We start from the raw sequence: 24,799 nt of genomic DNA, 5'->3' as shown, positions 1-24,799 counted from the left end.
AGGTACAATTGCTCTCCAACTGGAAAATTAAGTTACTCCTGTGAACACTTTAATCTCCATGGTTAGCCAGGTAAAACAGCTATGGACAACACCGCCGGCCCAGAGGATGCGGAAAAAATGCAGCGGACCCACCAAAGACCCACCGCCACATTAGGATGGCTGGTGGGTCCTGGTTTCCGTCCGCAGCTTTTCCGCCGCGGTTGGCTTACAACCGCGGCGGAAAAGCTCTAATATGGTGGCGGTGTCTCTCAGACACCGTCCACCATATTAGGAAGGGCTTTAAAAGATGCTTTTCCGCGGCGGGTTTTCCGCCGTGGAAAAGCATGTGGAACTTCACTGCGGGGGCCCGTTGCGGGCCCCCTAGGTGAAGGGGGGGTGGGGGGTGCACATGGGGGGTACCTATGGTACCCCCCTGCATTTCAATGCAGAAATCGGCAGGCACTGCGCGGCGCCTGCCGCTTTCTGCATACAAATGCAATGTATGCATTTTTAACATTGCGGCGGGTGCAGCTTCAAGCTGCACCCGCTGCAATGTTAAAGATAGAGGATGTGACCGCCACCCTGGCGGTCACATCCTATTCTTCACGGAGGGAACGCCACTGCCCATGCGGACGTTCCCCCCTACTCTATGGTGGCGGACGGACTCAGGTCCGTCCGCCATCATAATGGGCCCCTCAGTGTGGTGAGTGTGAATGGATGTGGTGGTTTAATCAAGGAACATGGAATGTGGTGTTGGACTGTTTAAGTGCTGGATATTGTGATTTGCCTAGTGAAATGTGTCTGATCAAGCTGACCGTCAACAAAAAAGCAGCAGTGACCTGGCCGCTGTAAAGTAGGTTGAGTGAGATTTTCTGGCCTTGCTGCATTTTACCAGGCAAGTGATGCCAGTAGAGTGGGGTTTATCTCCTATAGTCTGGAAGTCAGGCATCGTGCAAGTGGTCAGACCGATACATATGGCAGCCATGTCGAACCTGCATCCGTATGCTTAACTGTGACACTCTTACACTAATTCTAATGCAAAAGACAGAGAAGAAAAATAGATAGCAGTGAGGACCCTGATGCAGTAGCAATTAATATAATTACTTCAGTTTACTGCTGACTGAACTATTGAAGGAACGTCTCATATTGTATGCATGAAGGTAAAGAATAAAACTGATCCTTAAGCATCTGTATATACATACATAGATACTGGTGACTTATTTTTGTCTTTAGTTTGTTGCTAATAACTAAATTAATTCAGAAACCTAGCACCTTTGGAGATTGCTATCAACATAGATATTTATCAAGTAGCTGTTACACAAACACAAAAAAGACATGACAAGACATACAATGTGCTGCAATGGTACACAATTATTTAAAGGGGTCAGAGGGAAGGTGAAATTACTGATAAGCAATGCCTGTCACATGTGACTTTGAAATATATTATTTGTGACACATTTTTACAAGGTTTTAGTGCAATCGAAATCGTAGAAAGTACAAGAAAGATTGTTTTCACATAATGCAACAACTCCTAAAGCAGCAGTGCTGCCTGGAGCTTGAAGGGTAATATGTTCAGGAAATATGAAAAGAAAGTTGTGGATCAGTGAATGCTATTTCAAAGAATAAGAAGGATAGAAAGAATAAAGTAAGGAAAAGTGGAACAAGAGTAGCTGGGCCTCAGGTAGCAGGGTCTCAGCAGCGGCAATTTAATAAAAATGTCCGACTATCACATTTTTTTGTAACTATTGTAATGTAATGGTCATTTGGAGAGAGTATGCATACATTTCAATCGACTTGTAAGCTGTGTGTTTGATGATGAAAGTGATGTGAATAATGCTGATGTTGTTTTGAGTGAGAGTGGAGTTAACAAGGGGTTAGGAAAAGGGAGTGAAGGGATTAGTCCATTGTGATTTACCCATAGAAGAAGTGAATGTGAACACCACAGTGGACTCACATGCATGGTATACATGTGTTGGTAAGGAACTGTCTGACCAGGGAGGAATTGATCCATACTCACTATCATCCTGGCAGATGTACAGTTCCTAGGATTGATATGGAATGTTTTTTTAGACTAATTTGAAGTTAAAAAACAAGAGAATGAAATGAATAAGGATAGCCACATCAGAAATTGGGGATAAGGTTAATCCTTAGGGCAGACACCCCAATATATATGGTTGTTAGTAAGTTCATGGAGGGAAGTCGTAAGAGCGAATGGAGTTTGAACTTAAAAAAAATTACAATAGTGTCTAAGAGTATCTAAGAAAAATTATAATGGTACAAGCACTAATTAGTAATTAAACAAGATGCTGTTCTTATCAGGCAACAACTGAGGAATGTGCCATCGAATTACCGTAGTAAATGGAAGGGACTTTTACAGGATTTTTGCAAAAAGGAAATAAATGAACTAATTGAGAGTTCTGCTAGGTTGTCACATATTGTAATTTTGCTGAAAAGTAAGGGGGATTTCATGCTACGACCTTAGATGTTTGGCGGAATCTATATTAATTGCCTTTTTTTTCTTCCTAATCGGCCGGAGATTCTGGCTTCTTTGCTGTGGGTGAAATATTTTTCACCACTGACTTTACTATTACATACCACCAGAAAGAACCAGAGGACAGTTCAAAACATTGTACTGCATTTTTAGCTCTAAAAGGCACATTTAAATGCAAAAGAATGCTGATACCTACTCAGTTTTCCAACGAATAATGAGCAGGGTTCTGGATGGCCCAAGTGGAGCAATACCCTTTGAAGATGACGCCTAAATGAGATCAGGGAGAAGCAAAATGAGAACTTGTGATGAGCAGAAAAGTCTTGTCAGTATTACAGAAGTTGGTAGGCTATCAAATTCAACACATTTAAATTCGGTCAGAATGTGGAGAATACTCAAGTCGCAAAATCTGTAAAGAAGGGATGCGGCAAAGCATGACCGTGGCATTGGAATTGTCAAAGCATCAGGACCAAATACAATGAATCAGTTGTCTTTCATGGGACTCACTCAGTTTTGTGCCAGGTTAATAGAAAACTATGCAAGTAAAATGGGGTCATTGTGGGCATTACTAAAGAAGAATAACATGTGTTTGGAGGCAGGAACAAAATTAATGCTTTGAAGTAATCAAAAATGAAATTGTACAGGTGTCCTGTTTGAAACTGTTTATAATAGTGGAAGAACGCTTGATATCAGTGAATGCAAGGAAATATGCACTTGGTGCAGTTTTTTTTACACGGAAAATACAAATGAGTGGAGCCTTATGTATTAAGAACTTTACATTCCCTTGGAAGAAATTATTTTGAGGTTGAACATGAACTGTTGTCATGCACTTGAACAATAGAACACTACAGAATGTATGTGAGGTACAGTCCGATACAAGATATGTTATTAAGTCTGACAACAAAGCCCCGACAAATAGGTTAGCTTCATAGGGATTTAGGGTGGTGGGGTATGTTTAACTGCAAGGCTTGAAAGATTGACCTCAAAGATGCAGGCTCACCAGTATAACACTGATTCTACACTAGGTAGGATGAACAGAGAAACAGATGGGTTGTCCAAGTGACCCACTGAGTTTGAGGAAGATGACACAGAAAAGGAAGGATTGGAGGTTGCTTTGACACAACTGACTATATTTGGAGTGGGTGGTTTAAAAAAAATATATAACAAAACGTAGGTGGATTCAAGAAATGAAGAAGGATGTTGCATTGATAAAGTTGGAAAGTACTTGTGAGATATACTTGAAAGGAGATTTTGCAAAATGTGGTAAGCTCAAGGAGGAATCTATGATGGATAATGGGATTATGATGACAGGAAACAAAATTGGACCTCCTGATCGGCTCTTCAAGGATATTACCATGCTATGCTATGAAGGTAATGTGGGTATCTCAAGCACCAGAAAGAAAACTAGGGAGGACATTTGGTTGCCTGTAATCAATGCAATGTTAGATAGGTAAGGGCTTATAAGATCTGCTGCAAGAGTGATAATGTCTGCCAGGGTGTATACTAACTTTTCCTGTGGTCTCAGTGGAGTAGCAACAGGGTCCTTGGTGGAAACTGGCCGTTAATTTGATGTCTCTTTTCTCAAATCTTCCTAGGAAAGAGCTGTGTGCCATTGTTTATATAGATTAATAAACTAAGTAACAGAGATGCAGATGGTTGGAGGTATGACTTCTGAGGTTGTTATTAGTTTGTTAAGGATATTGTTTTTGGAAAGGTGTGTTGAAAGAAGTTATTTCAGATAATGTGGTTAAAATCACTTTGAAAAGAAGCAGTCAAGAGTCTAGAGGTTAGGAAACTATGGGTCTCCGTAAGGAGCCGATGGCAGAGAGATGGGAACACATGTTAAACACTCTGCAGGAGGCAGGAGACGCTGTGGAGTAGGGGACGGCGGGGCACTAGGCTGACGCAACAAGCGAGAGGAGCGGGGCACAGAGCACGCCACATCAGACACATCCTCTGGTGCCCTGCGTGACACAGCGGCGAGGCAACACCTGGTGAAGAGCCGTGCGAGTCAAATGGGTGGGACCAGAGGAGGGGGGGGGTTGGGCTGGAAGGGTCGAGAATTGGGGCAAACGGTAATGTAATTTGGTGACGGTGTCGTAGTTAGTTGTTTTGTTCTATTGCACATGCTGATCATTTGGGGTTGGGATGGATATGCAAAGCTTGTCCCTTCCCTTGGAGAGGGGTGAAGCGTTAACTCCTGTTCCCTAATCGGAAGGCACACCTGGGCGCTTGTATCCTGTTCAAGAACTACTTTAAATGTATTGTCATAACGCCCTTGATAAACCACACTGTTGATGTAATAATACCCGTGAATAACTGAAGAGCCATTCCGATTGTAAGGAAGTGCCTATTGTATTGTTGAATTTACAAATAACAATAAACAGATTTAACAAAAAAAAGAGTCTAGAGGTTGACAGGTATGAATTAGCCTCTGATAAGATACATTCAGTAAGGCTTATGGTCAACCCTCCGTAGTTTGGTAAAATACATCCTCTTTGGTAGTAATGTCATATTTTAAGTCATAAGTTTGAAAATAACTGTTTTAGAAAGTTTGCATTGTCTTGTCCTAACCATTTGTGCCTTCTGCCAGTGTCCTGGGTGACATGACTGTGAATGTCTCTGCTGCTGTGGTTTGTCTATTTCTCCCAGGCAGTGGAACAAAGGGGACTAGTTGTGGGTGGCGGGGGGAGCTGTGCACTACATTCCTGAAATAAGCACAATGGCATACAACCATAGACTCATGCTGAGAACCACAATATGAATTAGAGCTTTTTTATGTGGGTCGCACCTGCATCTTCATTATTCAACAAACTGTAATGCCTCTAAAGTTTCTACTGAGTTTTGGAAATAAACACCCACAGCTTATAAACATCCTCTTGACATAGAATTTGTCTATAGAACTAGCGAGAAACTATTTAAAATAGGCATCGGCCCAGATATGCAATGGTGGATAATTTAGGCTTTGGTTTTGTCACAGGTTTTTTGTAGCAGGCTTTGTCCTTAAGGCACAGCCTAATTTGAAACTTGGTTTTATAACCCACATCAGGCGCACTCTGCCTGTTCTTTGTTTAACATGGATTACTAATTGCACCCCAAACTTTACTGGTTTGTAAATGGTGTGCTATAGAACTTTCAACATGCCAGCCACACTTGCCTCCAGGGCTTTCGCTTGTTCAGTTCTGTGCTCTATCACGTACACACATTAACTCTATGCTGGATATGACTTAATGCCTTTACTTTTTTTAAATTATATAGGAGTTCATGGAAAAATGTGAATAGCAGTATCATGGATGAAGTCATATGAGATGTCTGCAGAGATGTCATTAATCATGTCATTTTGAGGTGTCGGCAGTGTCGAAATCGGTGATGTCATTCACCATCTCATGAGTGATGTTGTAGCTATGGTCATAGGCACTGCAAGACATGGGCACACGTTATAGTTAGTTCACTAAACTATTGCTTATAAATGTCATTGTTTTTTTTGCTTTTTAAGCATTCCTTCTTATCTTATTTTAACACCTAACCATGACTTTAACTTTTGGCTTTCTCAATTTATATATTTAAATATGTAAGCATATATTTAAACACAAGCATACCACTCACACACACACACACACACATATTACATATGCGCACACACACACACACCTTTGATATAAAGTACCATAATGTAAAGATAATGAAGACATCCCTAAATGTTCTTGCCTAGGATGTGAAAAATCTGATGTACTTACCTTCAATGTAAAAACTCTGATGTAAGGGTAACCCACCTGTGAATCTAACTACACATGATCTCATGATCTCTCCAAAAGCAAATGGAGTGAGGCGAGATCTTTGATTGGTTGGACATCTGAAGTGGGTGAGGGCAGGGGGATTGATGTTTTCTTGAGGAAATGAAAGTTATTTCCTCAAGTAAAACTTTGAATAACCATCTGTTATTCCACAGGAAGGATGTGAAGAGCCTTGGACTTCTCATTATTATGGATGCAAGGAAGAAACTGCCATCACCCACCCTGTATGCAATGCTTCGGACTGTGCAGGTGAGAGTCAGACTGAGAAGGGGGATATATATGTCGCAGCACAGGAACTTGTATGATAATAAAATTGATGGATTTATGGGAGGCGGGACGCGGGGCTGCTGAAAATGATCCCATGTTTGAGATGTAAGGGCGGAGGATTACTCACAGTACCTTGATATATGCCTCTTGTAAAAAAGGTGCATTGATTGAAGGAAACAAGCCTGATACTTGCAGTGAAGTGAAACAGTCTGGTAGGAGTATAGAGGCAGATAGAAGTGACTGTGAATCAATGAGGTTGATGTGCTGGGAATAGAAGACAATAGTTGGGTATGTTGTGTAAGCTGAACACACAGCCAAGTGGTAATGGTAAGGTATTTTTTTTGTACATGATTAATTAAAACATTTACAAAAAGAGTGAAATATTACTAGAAATTACTAAGAATTCATTTTGTACAGCTTTCTGAGATTTAAAAATGTGCTTAATGCCAGTTTATAGTCATCAATAAAATTGAAATATTTAAACATTTGCATTATGCAAGTTCAACATCGTCAGTTAAAATTCAAATGCCTCGAGACCTAGAGACAGTTAGGAATGACTCTAGATTAGATAGATTACCGAATGCTTATGTTCTAAAGTACCCGAGGGAAAGATAGTACTAACTCGTTGGTCTTAGGGAAGGTATACTTCCCCACGTTGTACCATTGTTCCATTGTTACTTCAACTTCAAGTGTACGTGGTGCGTCTTCAGATGTGTCAAGCTGCCATCAAGGAGCAAATTGTGCTGCCTCTCATTAGGACGCCCTTAACTTGCTCTTGTGCCTTTTTTGTAATTTATTAGTCTTACGTTGTACCGTTGCTCAGTTGTTACCTCGACATCAGGTGCCCGTGGTAAGTCTTCAGATATTTCAAGCTACCATCAAGGACCTGTCCGGACTGTCCTTTGTTGATCCGTACTCAGCATGCTCTTGTGCCTTTTTGTTACTAGGTCAAAAACGTTGTGACCCAACAGTTTACTTTGTTTCAGTTGGATTAAAACACAATTTGACTGCCTGCCTGCATGTTCGAACTCTGTGTAAATTGAAGGATGGACGTAACAGACTGTGCCTAATCTCCTTTAATTTAGGACAGATGCAAACAACATGAATAATGTCTTCCTTGCCAGCTCAACACAAGCGACACTGCTGCGGGCAGTTTTTTCTTTCCCATGGCGGCAAGTGAGGGGTAACTGGGATTACTCTGAAGCGTAATTTTAAGAACTTCTCTTTCGTCTTTAAGTTAACTCCAATTTTAAGGTTCACTTGAGGTTGCAATGTTCCGTAATCACTAAGCGTGATCCAGCCTTTTAGTTAATGCCTCCTTGTCCTCAATAGAGGATATGATTCGTACTGATTTTTTCACAAGTTTTTTAAAAGACAAAAGGTCAGTTGAAGTGCCCCAAAGGTCTGACAATCCCAAAACTTGGAGCGAGTCAAATAAATAGTCTCTGGCTGAGGATTTTTGGTGTCGGAGTAGCTCTTCCCATAGATTGGAACTTAAAGAACCAACCTCGGCACTACGAATCTTATGCCAACTAATGACATACGCACCCCTTCTTTCCAGTGTTTGTTTTAGAAGGCCGAATTCTAACCGAATTTGGACTGGAGAAACATATCTTGGCAAGTTAAAGATTGCTCTGTATGAATTAGCTATCACTATATCCAATAGTGCAGCATCCTTTCCTTGAAGGGGTTCTCTCCCATATGTTAGGGTCGGCTGTAGCTTTGCAGGCAAATCTGGAGCAAGGGGTCAAGTGTTAAGTCGGGAAGTTTAACCTTTAAGGATTTTATCACCAGATAAGTCACAGTTTCCTTCCCCTGCAAGGACTCCAATTGGGGTTTGAACAAGTTATTATGGTCCAAAATTACTCCCAGGAATTTGTAAGTAGTTACCAAGTCCGACCCTTGTCCATTTAGGTGCCAATTGATCTTCCTCTTTTTCCAATAGTTCACTGCCATGATCTTGGATTTTGTAAAATGTATTTGCAGGCAATTCCTTTCTGAAAAGGTATGAGTTACATTCAAAAGATGTTGGAGGCCAATGGGAGTCAGGCTTAGCAATACCAAGTCTTCCGCATACGGCAGATTGAACAGCAAAATTTTCCACAGTTTTGGTGCATGATAGGGGCATTTATTGAGTTCTCCTGGCAGATCTGCAAGGACAAGGTTAAATAAAAGTGGAGCTAGAACACAACCCTGTTTTAGCCCTTTTGTTGTCTGGATGGGTTTGGAGAGGTGCGTTCCTGCTCCTAGTTTTACCTTAATCCAGGTGTTTGTATGCAGTAGTTTTAACTTGTCCAAAAGCCATTTAGGTATTCCCTAATTTTACAATTTCCGCCAGAACTTGTTACAATCGACATAATCAAAAGCGGCAGTGTAATCAATAAAGCAAAGGAATAGGGGAGATTTGTCCTCTTTTGCTGCGTCCATCAGTAGGGTCAGTGCCATGATGTTTGTTGTGGTCCCTTGACCCCAGCAAAAGCCTGTTTGATTAATTGGGATGATGGAATTTTCCGATGCCCATGATGTTAACTCCTCCAGTATGGTTCCTGCAAAATACTTAGCCTCCACGTCTATAAGGGCAATGAGTCGATAATGGTTTGGGAGTTTCCTGTCGCCTTGTTTGAAAACTGGGCATATTATTGATCTTGACCAGGTCTCCGGTGATGTTAAGGTATCTTTTATGTCTTAAAAAACTTGTGTTAATGCTACACTCCAAAATTCTGCATCTGTTTTATATAACATTGATGGAATGCCATTTGGACCGGGGGCACCTGGTGGACTGCCCCTAGCTATTTACATCTTAATATCAGTTGATGTTGACTCGTAATGGTCAGTTTTGACAGAGGGACAAGAATTTAAGCCAGCATTGATTTACCCATACAAGAGGGTAACATGATTCCTTTTGGGTCTGATTCTTAGGAAGTGGGCGTTATATGGCGATTGCCTGTTTTTTCCCTGTTGATTAAGGCGCTGGGACCCTTTTTCCATATTTCTTGAAAGTTCTCCTCATTACCAGCGGCTGTACTGTTAAAGTGCTTGAAAAGGTATCCTGTCCATGCTTCCTCCGTTATATTAGAGTTTAAACCAAGATGGTTTGGATTCTTAATTCTTTTGATTATTTGCCAAAACCATAAGCTGATTTTTTTGTTTAACTTCGTGGAGGAGCTTTGGCCCACAATTCGTCGTTTTGTTTGTGTCTTTCTTTCCCATTTCTTCTTATTTAACATTTTTTTCGCTTCCCAAAGAGCAACTTGCAGGTCCTGATTTGTTGGATTTTTTCGCATCTGTCTCAGTGGTCGATTTATAATTTGCTTTTTTATTTTCATTCTGGGCTAAGTTGTGATTTTGTTGATGCTCCCTTTTGTTGGCTCACCCTGTTCGATGGCCCTTTCAATAGTCTATCACCAACGGTTATGATGAAACTTTGCCATATTTCTACTGGTTTTATCGTGAGACTTGCCATTTGAGCATATAGTGTTTTTGCTGTGAGAGATATTGTGCTAATATTGTTGGGGTTGCACCGCAGCCGCTTAAGATTTGTGGCCACTTTAATCCATAAGCGAACAAACGGGTCGACAATACCACCCTGTGGCTACAACAAAGGGTGCCGCTAGGATGTAAATCATACCACCACTCTGTATCCTAGCCTTGCAACCCTATTTAACATTACACCACAGGCTTTCGTTGACAGGCAGGCTTGTTTTTGATCTCAACCCCGCCTGTCACTTGGTTTTTTCAATCTCTAGGACTGGTTCCCGTTTGTTCGCTTATGGATTAATCTCTGCACTGTATATAATTGCAATTTATTTGAATTATTATACATTTGTGATTGTCTTTTGGTGTGTCTAACCAATCTTTTGTTTGATTCTTTGTTGTAAATTTGTAAATGTGTGCATTTGTAGATACTGTATATATGAACCTTTTGAATTGACAGTGGTTTTGTTTGTGCTTGTGTTTCAAAAAATTGCTGATAAATGTAAAAAAGAAAAATAAACTTGTTTGGAAAATTAAATCCAGTGGTCACACGGTACAGATTGACTGTGTGTCTGGTGAATTGTTTCACGAATAATCCAAGTTCTTCATCAAAGGCATCACCTACTCCAGAGCTAATAAGATACATATTAAAATCGCCTGCCCGGATAATATAGTCAGTATCCTCCTCATCCATTATCTTTTTTGTGGCTTCTATCAATTCCTTGGCAGCTTTCAATTTCCGTTTGGGATGGATGTAGGTGTTAACTAGTATGACTTCTTGGCGTACGCTGTTAAGCCCGAGTACTATCTTTACCGCCTGCATGGCGCTTGGGAGTGCTATGTGAGAATTTATTGTTGTGATCTCTCCTATTGTTACTATGGATGCCATAATCATTAAACCCCCCAATTGATTACCAAAATCAGAGCATTTTATTGCTGGGATACAACAGGATGTGTATCCTTGGAGTTCAAATGCCTTTCCTCCCAGGTCTCTTGAAGCAATAACAAGTCAAATGATTTTAAATATTGCAAAAACTCTCGATCCTCACTTTTACTGGCTAAACCCTTGATATTCCAGGTACATGTGCTAATTTGGACTTGACCAAGGCTGAATCAAGACTACTCTCCTTTTGACAATTTGTGTGGTCTTTTATGATAGTACGCTGAGGTGTGGGATTCGGGGATGATATTTCTGTGCTGATAAGAAGACCAATGGTCTTTTTTTTACACAAGTGGGGTGATTTATATAGGCATGGCGGACTATGGTGGTATATGTCTGTTAGGGGTAAGGGTCTGATGAGAGGGGAGAGAATGATGACCTATGAAAAAGAATCAATTTTGTTCTTTACTTATTAGAGAGATGAGAACACTGCTAAAAGCTGAGGAGGATGCTGTGTGTGACAAAACAATGTGGATGTGAAGTAAGGCAAAGTATTAGGCAATGTCTGCTTTAGGAAGCTGTAGATACTAGAAGCACAAATCTTTTGTGTGTTTGTGGAATTGTGCGCACGGAGAGTGAGAGGAGAGATGGTAGTTTGTGTTCCAGGCCAGGCTATTTATGTGTGATAGTGGGGTGAATGTAGAGTGTGGCAAATATGGTTGGCACTTATATGGATTTTTTTGTACCCTAATACCAATTGATTTTACCCACTTTCCTCTTCAGGTATCATCTCCCGACTCCATCCACACTTTGTTGGTCCTGGTAGAGAAGGATGGTGCAGCACATGTTGAAAGGATACCTGGAATTCAGGTAGAGATGCTATGATGATGCTCCTTCCGAGATATCCTATGCTACCTGCACAGTCGTGCTATCACCCCATTTATTCTACTATGTGACCAAGGCTAGCCTGAATAACCACTTTTAAACCAACTGAGTATCCCTAAAATCCACCTTTACACAGTTCAGTTTTACCATCCAAAACACACCACCCTGACCCATTTCTAATCTTATAATTCCGGTGAAGTTGCACAAGCATCTATTCCTCTCTTGCCCAATTCTGAATATGATTTGCAGCATGATCAGTTCTAAGTCCATACCATGCTGTCCTCCAGCCAGCTGTCAACCCACTTCATGCCTCTGCTCCCAATTTATAGCAATAATTGGAGTCTTGTCAAAACCAGACTACTTAAGTAGGGGAACATGCCTTTTGTGGATTCAATTACATTTAAAGTGACATGAGACTATCTGCATACTCCCCATCTAATGTATTGTGATGGGAAGTAGTCCAAGAGAGTTATATCAGTGTCAAGCATACAGTAAAATGAAGCAAATACTAAAGAAAAATATGGTATGAAGTGAACATATGTTGTTGGGAATATTTAATGTTTATACTTAACTAATAATTATTCATTTGGACGTTCTCTCACTATATTTAATTAACTGCGCTTGAGACTGCTTATAGTCAGTATCCATATTAAGTCTAGAACCATGAATATATGTTTGCAGACATGCACTGTATGCACTGAAAGTAAGCATTAGCTAGAAACCATATTGTTTGAATAGTACAGCCCACATTTTCCTCCAAATTGTTCGGTTTGGTGTCTTTTACAGCAAGAGGTTGGTGAGAACACAATTATCCCCCCAATTACTCACCGTTTGTACACTACCCCTAGATGAATTCCCCTTGCACAAACACCTCCTAGAGAACTGACAGCTTGCTCCTTTTGAGAACTTACATAGCGGCTAACCACTAATGTCTATTCTGAGTGCAACCTAGGGAAGTGTGTACACCTATATTCAGTTCCTGCACACAGTGGAAAAATATCAGAGGCAATAGTGTACAACACAATGTCTAAACATAGCTCATATCACTATGAAACCATTTTAAAGTTAGTCCTTTTTCCCAGTGTCATCGTGAAGATTTTTTGGCCCCATGCAAAAAATATATATAATTTGGGGGATACCCTGTTCGAAACACTTTTGAATGTTATTTCCCATCTTCTGCTCATTCAAGCCACACGAGGCCAAATCATATGTTAAAGTTAAGCCAGGGAACGGAAGTACAAAGATGTAAGATAGAGAAAAGGTTCGCTTTCCCACAGGCCTCCTGGAAAATGAGGGCCTTAGGTGATTGCCCACTTCTTCCATGCCTTAATACGTCATGTTTCAGATGTATCCCAGATCACCCTGCCTGACTCCTTAATCCATTGTGCATCACATAACTGCATTCTAAATTCAGCGAACAGTTACACTGACAGAGTGCCTCATTCCAGGACAACAATCTATGCGCTATGTCAACAAGGAATACTGCAGGCAAGGAAATCAATGCTTACTGTCAGCATGTTTAAATCAAAGCTAATCCGTACATACTGCTGGCAGAGTTAGCTGTGTATAACAATTCCATGAATACCCTTCTGTGCTAAATATACACAAACCAAGTTCCAAAGAGCCCTGCATAGTAGTTAGACATAGAAGGGTTTCTATTTAAAGGAGCCACTTGTGTTGAGTCTCTGCTCTGCTCCGTCACATCCCGCCTTGTCAAGCTCATCAAAATGATGTTGTGTCATAATATCAAGTTTTTAATATTGTGCTAACCTAAATCAAAGCAACAATATCAGTCTCCAAAAAATAGAGAAGGTATGAATATATAGATAGGTATAAAAATGTTATTTCTAATTTCACATCTACGAAGTGTGAACACGCATAACATCAAGGTACAACTTCTGAACCTATGTTACTATATTGAGATTTGGGCCACAGATATTTTGGCTATGATAATTAAAAAATCAATATTGTACGACTATGCCCACTAGACTATACGATGTCTCACACTGAATTTTTTATACAGGTTGAGGTGCTGACTTCACCAAAGGGTCTAAGCCGGTTTATTGAAAATGGACAGCTGACATGGGATCTGGGAGGAACATTTCCATACTGCCATAGCGAGTGGGTGCAGTTCTTCCAGGTGACAAATTAACATTGAATTCTTAATACTGCTGTGCATCTCCTATGAGTAAACATGTATGACTTGTAGCACTCAATATCCAAGATTAGTAATTGGAATTAAGCTGTGAGAAAACTCCAGGTTTACCAGCAAGGAGGGCAAAACAACTGTTGGTTTTTATTTCATGATAATTTACATATGGACTATTTATTCACAACTGAAATACAGGAAAGGTACTCAAACAAACTATTTATGCCTCACAAAAACTGAATCATATTATTTTCTAAGGCGTATTAAGATCGATGAATGTTATAGAACATTGATTGCATGGATGACATGATCAAACATTGTTTGGAACTTTGATTCCAATGACTAATCTTGAACATTGGGTACTACAGGTCCTACACATTTATTTATGGTTCTAAAACTGGGATAAGGAGTATCAAGTTAGGACTAATTACTACTATTTAGTTGGGCATTTCTAAGGCAAATATACTGTTACTTTAAGCTTTTCAGTGGTTAATCTATCATTCTACAAAGTATAGCTGTCTCACCTTGTACAAGACCTTGAATTACTGTCTTCATCTTCAAATCCTTTTGTCATATGTATCATTATAATATTATTAAGTACCCCATATAATACAGTATGAAGGTATTGAAAGCCACAGCAGTGTTCCTTGACTATATTTAGAGGAATGAGACGGAAGGCTGTGCTTTTTATAAGGTCATGGAACTCTGAGGTGACTGCAATATCCTTTTAATTAATGTCTAAAGGTACTTTATTCCTTACTGTAAATTGTCACACCATCACCCTACCCACCAATTGCTTAAATATTTAGTGTGTTGCTCTTTCACATAAAAGAGGTAGAATGCTTGCAGACTTGAATGATAAAAGTGGAGTCTGTAGTACAAAATTAAACACTCTAAATAGTAGTTAGATATGTTTTGGAAAAATATATTGAAGCAGTTTAATACAAGATAGATTAAACACCACAAGGTAGCTCAGAATGTGTAGGAACATTCAGCAATATTCTGTGGATCCTGTAAATACCCAAAACATGCACACAAAAAAAACATTGTCATAAATATTTCCTTTCTGTTGATCACTGTTCATCTAGAAAAAACAACCAGAAGAGGCTAAAGCCAGGCTTCAATACTTTTCTTTAAATTGTAGCTTAAATTATTCTGTGTTTCCTGCCTTTCCCCTTGACTGCTGACTGTGGCAGGAGGTATTATGATGTCAGAAGTAAACTGTAATAAGCTATTATAATTGAGAAGCTCCATTATTATTTTATTGCAGGGGATTAGAAAGGTCACAGGTTGCCTGCAATAAGGAAATTAGAAACCAGTTTTTATACAGGGATTGGAGGTTTCCATGTTTAATAGTATTATTATTGTTATTTGTATTGTTATTATCATTAGTGTTATTATTAATAATAATACTAATAATATTAATAAAGGTTCACTGTTAATATGTAAAAATAAAGGGTACATTTCAGAGACAGCAATTCTGTAGTTATAGTAGGGTACATCGGAAAGCATTTTTTATCCAAAGTTTCCTTTAAGTCATCTTCATTTTTAATTATAAGGTTTCTTTCAGATTGATAAGGGCATGACTGTGCTGTAGCTCCACTCGGCCCATTTACTTTGTCTCACTTTATCTCCTTAAACTACAACCTAGAGTCCTTTACTTGGTCCTCTGATGGACCATGAACCGTGGGGAAACATCACTTACAACGCAACTTTTACCACGCAGTGCCTTTACGACGCAACTTTTACAACGCAAACCATTACAATGCATTGCGCTGGGGGGCGCTCTAGGATAGGGAATGTATTTAATATACTATCCAACACCTTCCCTACTATCCACGGGGACTGGAGTTGGAATAGTAAATTAAATAAATCACTATCGAGCGCCTAAAAGCACTATGCGTTGTAATGGTATTCGTTGTAAATACCGCTTTGTAAAGGCATGCGATGTAAAAGTATGCGTTGTAACGTCATACATCCTGAACCGTGCTGAGATGGGTCAGATATAGGGAACACAATCAAGTTATCAAATGAGGACTAGGAATTGGTTAACTGGCCGGCAAACTGGTAATCGGATTCATGTACATAACTCTCAAAACTATGATATACAAATACAAGATTATTCCAACTAGACCAAATCTCCTGAAGAAATTCAGTCAGACTATAATCATATAAACCAATATTTCAGTTAAAGCTAGGCAAAATAGTAACATTAGAATCTGTTTACTGGAGACCTTGCCATTGGAATTCCCATCCCTCATTGATACTATTTTGGAATGCACAATCAATTATTGGAGAAAAATCACAGAGACAGAAACAGAATTTGAGGATGGTTAGATTTTTATCAGTAAGTTAAGAAGAGTAAATACATCAATATCAGGCATTTGAATTTAGGATTGCAAAATAATCAAACTAATCACTTTCGGGCCATAAATTACCAAAGTTCAGAGAGGAAGAGTACAGGAAGGGACATAAAACATACCACCTTAAAGGTTACCTCCCATGGGGGAATTGAGTCCGGAAATAGCGTGCACAGCACATGTGTCAGCCCTAGGAAAGCCAGTAGAGTCCTCAAGGAACGTAAGCTGTCTCTCAGTCCGCAAGCAAGTAAGATCTTCTGTGGAAAGGTGGCAAACAGTGGCAAAAAAGAGTGGCGTCCTTATCACCACTCCTATGTATGATATAATTTCTCAAGTTCTGGGGTGACATCTCCTGGGTGATCTCGTCTGGTCGGTTCATATAGAGTGACATGTCACGCAGCATAAGGAAGACACATGTTATAACAAAATTTTGGTGATCATCACGTAAGCTGTGGAACCATTCAGAAAGTAAAATTGTGAACAATAGTCTTCTAGCAAAGGCACATGAGTGAGTTGAAGAGGACAGTTTTCTTCGTGGCAGATGTTCCCAAAGTAACAAAGAAGTTGCAAGTAGTCCTGGTATGTGCACGGGAACTCTTTCAAAGAAACATAGTTTCATCTCACATTGCAAGTTATGAAGCCTTTTCATGAGAACAGAATCAAGCTAAGGAATAGAAATTGCATGCCTAAATTGAATTTTTGTTCATGAAATATACAATATAAATTAATGGAAATACAAATTACATTCTTGAGTTTCTAAGACCTTATATCCTTTTCTTCAACTTGTGTCACGTATAAAGCATTTTAGTTTCATTGTAATTAGCACGTATGACTATGACACATTAACAGTAATTTCTCAAAGTATCCACGTGTAAAATCATTGCAATATATAAAATAATTACATTGTTTCTAGTAATTCTCATTAGCACATGTATGAAGATTATTCTGTAGAAGTTTCAGAGAAATTGGAATTATTATAAACATGCAGCACCATATCTCTTTTCTTGGTCTGTGCAAACTTTAACATGAGCAAAGATAGTGGTAAAACCAAAACACTTCAATAAGCATTCATAATGTTATCTTGCTTACATTTAGTATTGTTATTTCTTCACATACATCATTATTTAAAGGATTCAGCATTTTTTCTGCTTCATGAGTGGGTTTGGCCCATTTGCCACTCTAGCATTTTCCAGTTGGACTATGGGCTAGAGAGATCACTTTTTGAGCTTGATCAGTTCAGTTCAGTTCATTAAGTCTTTATTTCGAATATACACCCAAAAAGACATTACAATCAATTAAGAATTTTAACAAGTTAAAAATACTTTGTTAGAATGGGTAAATCAGGAAATAACATTGTCTAAAAGCAGTCACGATGAAACATTTGTAATACAATGTTAATCCAACAAATCAGCAGACTCTATTTTACTTAAAAGACAATTATTTAAAACAATGTAAATTAAGACATGACCGCACAGCATTAGTTTGTTAAAAAACAAAAATGTAATAAAATCAGACAGGCGTTACAGTCAGAAAGATAAACATATACCTCTGTATTTCATGAGTTCTGTCGGTCCTACCTCCAGATTCAGCATAGTTGTGAAATCAAACTACCTCTCATCCCACCAAACAAGGGCAAAGCGGGTTAGAACAGCCAGGTCAATGGACCCTTGTATTGTTAGCCCGAATCGCCCATGCCCAGCTCAGGAATTTTGCCATGGCGATAGCAATTATTTTCTGGGTGCATGTCTGTAGGATCCTCGGGCCTCTTTTGCAGCACAGATGGGTTTAAACCATTTCATCCTGGGTAACCTGTAAGCGGGGCAAACAAATAGAATATGGGCGATTGATTCAGACTGTACTAGACACGACAGGCACAGTTCTGTCATTGGCTTGAACCATCTGCTGGAAAAAGCTCTAATTGGAAAGTAGCCAACCCTAAGCTGGTGGTAGAGCTTCCTATCCATTGGTTTCGAGATAAAGTCCCAGTATGGTTCAAACCCGACCTCATGTTTAATCGACAGAAAATCCCTGGTCAAAGTTGGCCTTGTATTGGAAGAAAATCTCTTCGTCATCACCATGTACTTGTAGACAGCCTTGAGCTCTTCTTTTGTTGGTAGTGGAGTCGTTTCTGGGTTGTCCCACAGTGTGCCCATCCCCATTTCTATCAGTGTTTTTTTAATATATTGGAGCCACTTGATCTTACTGAGGCACCCAACTACCCTAAAATCCAAGAGGGCCTTGGCATACAAAGAGAGCTCTGGGGTAGCCCAAAGCCTTCTCCAAAGGGCTAAAGGCCTACATCGAGCCAGATCCTCAATGCAAAAACATCCCAGATCCAGAAATAAGGGCACCAATGGAGTCGATTGCGGCAACCCGATTAGTGCCCTCATGAATTTATTTTGGGCAGTAACCAATGGAGTTATATCCTCGTGGCCCCACAATTCGGCGCCGTATAAGATTGCGCTTGCAACTTTAGAGTTGTATATTTTAAGGGTGGGAGCTATGGGTTTAGTGAAGAAAAGCCTATGCTCTTTTAGGAGAGCCCCAGCCAGCTGTGCATGCTTCAAGGCAAGCATGTCGATCTGAGGTTTCCAGTTAAGCTTCCTATTTAAGGTTATCCCCAGGTAAGTGAACACTTCAGTCTGCTCTAAGAGTACCTTGTTCATGTGGAGTTTGCCCATGATAACTTTGTGCGAGTGGAGGACCATAAACTTTGTCTTGTCCATATTAACCACCAACTCATGATCGCGGCAGAACTCCTCAAAACAGGACAGGGCCACCTGTAACCCAGATTGGGTCTTGGATAGAATCAGTTGCCATGACTCAATCTCAAATGATCCTGTGACCCTACTCCAGTTTCCGCCTCATGCGCTGTTGGTTTTAATGTTTTTGCCAGGGCCGATTTTGGTTTCCTAAATAAAGAGGAGGACAAAGTTCCCAAATGTGGTTTTCAATACTTCTATTTATTATTGAAAACCAAAAAATAATTTGAACAGAGGCGCACGGAAAATACAATAGCATTCCGCCAATTGAATGTAATGAAGAGATGGCTTGAAGAAACTTAATTTTCTTTTGTGTTTTCTTTATATTCGTTTTTTAGGAAAGTATAAAAAGATGAAATATGCATAAAGACATATAAGTCAATGTATTGTTCATTAATATGAACAAGAAATATAATCAATATCAAAAATCAAACCAAAGAGGAATCTTCAGTGTGAGGCTGGGATACAAGGCTAAAAGGTGACTACATTTCTATTCCAGTTCTTACAACTTGGGCTGTGAGGCACACGACTAGCCAGGAACCTATTTGATTGGGAATTATATTTTAGTCAGATTTTTCAACCATTCTGTTATTAGCCACCAGATTATTTCAAATCTGTCAGCCTGCCTTATTCTGTAATACACAAGTTGATGTTGCAAAATGCCTTATTTAATTTGCCTTTGTTGGCCTAGATGTCGAGCTTAACTTTTGGGCAATCCAGATCCATGCTGCTAAGAAGCCGGAGAAAGTCAGGGATTCCACATCACTTTCCTAGTTACTCTGACTTCAGTGGTGGCCCAGGAAGGCTACAGTGAGATCCAGTCCTAGCTTCACACTCATGCCCTCTCTATTTGAAAAATAACACGAGCCTCATAAATATTTGGTTCTGTTTAGTGCCAAATAATACGTTTCTAGAGTCGCACAGACTTCCAATATCTTATGCATTTTTCAGATGAAATATTCTGTACTGTACCCGGAAGAGGTTACCAAAATTAAAAATATATGTGTTGTTCAATTAATTTTCAACATCTCAACTTCCAGCAGGGGTTAGCCCATGTTTTCTGCCTAAATTCAGCCGATTATCTCATTATCCAGGAACAACGGGGAGTTAAGTAATTTTACATCTCTGTGATAAATCTTCTGCTGGGCCTCTGACGAAACGCCATTTCGGAAACATCAAATGATGGCCTTTATTGTCATCGAGAGACATAGTTTAATAATTGAACATATTTATAAAACCCACTCTTAAAAATCTGAGTTTTGTCTAGTGAGTATGAAATGGGAGAAATTCTTCTTTCCCCATTAAAAGAGTCAGTTCATTAATGCCCTTTTCCTCCCATTTTGAAACCCCTGCGTTAATTTGTGTATTTGTAAAAAGGAAAACACCCTTCTTTACCAGTTAATTTCCACTTTCTCATCTTCAACACTGTTAACACAAGGAAGAGCCTGATTTCAAAGTACTAAGGACTCCTGAACTCACCAGCATAGACAAATGGATCAAACTCTCTTCTCTAACCATCTCATCTTATTTGAAAGTACTATATGGGAACTTCATTAAGTACACCACCAGCTATTGGAGATATGTTTGCCAGAGTGGTCATATTATAGCTTTCCACCACTGACACCACCCTTCCTCCTGTAACCTAAAACACTGCCTTTGGAATACTAAAGGAACTATTTTATGGCTGATACAGGAACAAAAACAAGTATTGTGGAAGACTAATCATTTTCATGTGATTGACACAGCCACTATGAAGAGCAGGACTTGTCAGCAAGTTTCAACATCCTTTTATAACTTAGACAGTGTTTGCCTTCCATCTATATATATTTGCCTAATATGGTCCATTATCAAAAACTGTGTGGTAATACAGATGCATATTCATTTTCCAATATAATATTGCTTTCAGATTTATGAATTCTCTATCCAGAAACCTGGAAAAAGTCTTTCTTCTGTGATGGTGAAAAATGTGCCATTGTTAGCCTGCTCAAGGTTGTCAAAAATATCAGCAGCTCAGTCAGAGATTTTAACTACCCTCTGAACATTTTCTTTTTTTCTGTTATGTGTTTCATTCATGATACATCTCGCAATAGGGGGGCAGTAGAGGGCAGACTTGCCAGACGCCCCACTGGATTTTGATACACGCTACTGAATCATCATTTACAATTAATCGAGTCTTAGAAATCTACCACTGAGAAATAATCAGTTTGATAAACTGGGATGGGATGTTCATGTCCTTTATTACAGAAACCAAAAATTAAGTTGACCAGGTCAGATGCCTTCTTTGCATCAAGGAACTAAATGACCTCATAGGAAACCAGTGCGTTCACAAAGCAGTGAATACTGAAGATCCGAAACCAGCATCTACTAGTGCAACATTTCAATATAGATTATTTTTTTAAACATATTTTATTTGTCAAATGGCACATATACAGCAGGGCCCTGTAACTCAGAGGCATCTGCACAATCAGAGCATGTTATATTGACTTTGATATGTTCATATTGATTCGCAAGAGAAAAAATGAAGAGTAATACAATTAAAATCCAACTCCCCCCACCCAAAACCCCTCCCCCTATCGCACTAAACACCCACAAAAGACAGAGCCATTTCGATATTACAGTAGAGCCATCCAGTCAGGGCCAAGAAACCGCCTGGTGAACGTGCGCTCTACAAATTACCTTTAACATAACATAACATAACATCCACCGGAGTTCCAAATCACACCCCACTCCCTGGATCCTCCAAGGAGAGATCTAATCTCTATAAATGAAGGTCCCGCACTGGAACCGGCTCCAGTAGTAATCCCCGATAGTCTGCCCATCTTTTCCATATTTTAAAGTGTTTTTGGGAGCACCCCTTGGCGGTGAAGATGGATTTCTCCAGGCCCATGCAAAAGTCCAAATCATTCTTCCACGCAGCTACTGAAGGGTGCCTCGGTGTTTTCAACGCCCTCGCTATGTCCCTCTTTGCCAGTGTAAGACCCAACAGCAGTAAATGTTGTCTGTAGATGTTGCCACCTATCCTCTCCATGACATGTAACAGGGCAAGCTTCGGCGAGCGGGGAAGGTCCCAACCCAGAACCTCCGATAAACAGGTGTGAACCTCCATCCAGAAATGATCCAGGAAGCGACCCTGCCAAACCGTGTGCACCAGCGTACTCTCCTCCCAATTACATCTAAGGCACACAGGAGAGGCAATCAACCCTGCCCTCCACAAGCGTTTTTGTGTATAGTAGGCCCTATGCAAGCATCTAAACTGGACAAGGCACAAGCGCACCGCTATGGCTGCCCCTCGCGGGGCAGCTAGGGCCTCCGCCCAGTCCTCTTCTTCCAAGGGACCTACATCCCCCTCCAAATCATGCCCGGAGTTTCTGTAGTGTGGAGGAGCAATGAATAACTAGGGTTTGGTAGATCCTGGCGATCTTGCGGTCCTGGAGTTCTCCCATAAAGACTTTGGCCTCACGGGGGCTAAACTCAGCCATGGACTCCAAGCCCTCCAGGCTGGGGGACAGGGTGTGCTGGTATTGAAGGTACTTAAAGAATTGGGACCTCGGCATATGAAATTCCATCTGAAGGTCTTGGAAGGATTTCAAAACCGGACCAATCATAACATCTTCCAAGACCGATATCCCTATATGATCCCAGCCCCGGAATCCCTGCAAGGCAGCTAGTTGCGGCAAAAGCCTATTGTCCCAGAGGGGAGTCTCCCGTGTCAGTGTGTTCCACCACCCCATCCTACGCAAAGCTTGCCTCCAGACCTGAAAGACAACCCTTGTTGCCGATGGCAGCGATCCCCGCAGTGGTGCCGAGTACAATACCCTATGCAGCGAGTGATCTCCTATAAGCCGCCGCTCGCCTGCTTATGCCGGATCCTTCTTACTGCCATACCACCATTCGTTCAATTCGAGCAGGTGTGATGCCTGATAGTATGAAAGAATGTCCGACGATGCTAGCCCCCCACAATAGGCAGAAAAGACACACGTTCGCAGGGCCACACATTCCTTGCCCCTTCACACAAGAACTGCCCAAGAGCCGCATTAACTTGCCGGAACCATCGGGGGGAAATGCGATAGGGGTAGTTCTTCAACTGATAGAGAAGATGGGGGAGCGCAACCATCTTAAATATACCTGATCTGCCATATATGTCCAGGGGCATATGGGACCATGTCTTAATATCATCACGCGCTCGCTCCCACACAGAACCAGATTGCGCTCCCAGGAAACTGCGGACAAGTCCTATATAAATACACCAAGATATTTTAGTCCCCCCGTCACCAACTGGATCAATGATGCCCAGGTGCCTAGTCCCACCCGATCTCCGAGCATCCACAAAGTAGATTTACGGGGGTTCATATACAATCCAGAAGTCTTCCCAAAGATTTGCATAATGCGCAGGAGCCTTGGCCCTGTTCTATTCACATTCATGAGGGACAATAGGACGTAATCCGCGTATAATGCAATCCTATCCGACAGTCCCTGTGCCCTTTCAAATTCATGCAACTGCGCATCTATTCACACCCACACGGCCAGAGGCTCCATTGCGAGGGCAAATAAATAAGGGAACAGGGGGCAGCCTGTCTCGTTCCCCGACCGATAGAAAATGTGGAGGAGGCTGCGCCAGCTATCTGCATCGACGCTGTGAGGTCCGTGTAAAGGAGGGTCAAATAGGATATAAATATCAGTCTGAAGTTTAACCTATGTAATAAGGCGAAGAGGTACACCCACCTTAGGGAGTCAAACACCCTACCCATGTCCGCCAACAATAGCGCCGCCGGTTCACCCAGTCACTGTATGGCCGCCACTGCTACATGTGCCAGCCTAATGTTATGCCTGGTCGCTCTCTGAGGCATAAAGCCTGCCTGGTCGGGGTGGACCAGAGTAGCAATATGAGGCAGTAAGCGATTCGCCACAGCCTTAGCCAGAATTTTGGCCTCTAGTTTCAAAAGAGATATGGGACGATATGATGCGTGTTGATCCGGTGGCCTACCTGGTTTTTGAAGGACAACCACCTCCGCATGCCTCTAGCCTGGGGAAGAGAGCCTCGTTCTCGTGCCTCCTCCACCACCAAGCGATAGTGAGGCCCCAACTGCAAAAAGTACCATTTGAAAAATTCACTAGGAAAGTCATTGGGCCCAGGAGCCGTCCCGGAATTAAGATCCCCCAGCACGGCGCCCAACTCCTCATCTGTCAGCGGAAGCTCCAGCTCCTTTCTCACCGCATCTGGCAGAGACTTGGGCGGGAGGTCAGCTAGGAAACAATCTATTGTGATGGCCGGCAAACATTCTTTGGGGGAGTATAGGTCTGCATAATATGTAGCAAAGCTCTCGGCTAGGGCCAGTGGATCCGTGAGCATCTCGCCTGCCGAGCCCAATATGCCGGTAAGGGTCTGGGAATGGAACACCCCCTGGCAGAGTCGGTGGAGCATGTTGCTGGATTTATCCCCCCACTGATATACCCTGCTACGCGTCGCCAACCAGGCTTGCCGGGCCTCGTCCAGCAGTAGGGCAACAGCAATTTCTGTCTGACCTGTCCGCCTCCAGCCTCTCGACCCCGATGCTCAAGATCTTCAATCCCCACCTCCGCCTGTAATAGCGCCTCCCTATGTCCTCTGCGAGCCGCCACACACCAGGAAATGTCCGTTCCCCTCAGAGTAGGCTTCATCGCCGCCCACAACGAATTGGCCCTGTAGACTGACCCCACATTGACTCTCAAATACCTGTCTATGGCGTCACTCATGTGTTCTCTATAGTCATCATTTTGTAGG

General features: G+C 41.1%; 1 protein-coding gene across 2 annotated transcripts in view; it reads left to right on the top strand.

Moving 5' to 3' along the window:
* Positions 1 to 24,799, top strand: part of KIAA1755 (KIAA1755 ortholog) — a 525,057-nt gene that overhangs the window by 283,230 nt on the left and 217,028 nt on the right. For both annotated transcript variants that reach the window (XM_078652123.1, XM_078652122.1), the window contains exons 6-8: positions 6,417 to 6,510; positions 11,666 to 11,752; positions 13,791 to 13,907. In XM_078652123.1, coding sequence (XP_078508249.1) covers positions 6,417 to 6,510; positions 11,666 to 11,752; positions 13,791 to 13,907 — 298 coding nt within the window. The remainder of the gene's footprint in view (positions 1 to 6,416; positions 6,511 to 11,665; positions 11,753 to 13,790; positions 13,908 to 24,799) is intronic.

This window comes from Lissotriton helveticus, chromosome 7 (assembly GCF_964261635.1).
Source record: "Lissotriton helveticus chromosome 7, aLisHel1.1, whole genome shotgun sequence".
Lineage (NCBI taxonomy): Eukaryota > Metazoa > Chordata > Amphibia > Caudata > Salamandridae > Lissotriton > Lissotriton helveticus.
The sequence above is the reverse complement of the archived record's forward strand: the minus strand, read 5'-3'. Positions and strand labels throughout refer to the sequence as shown.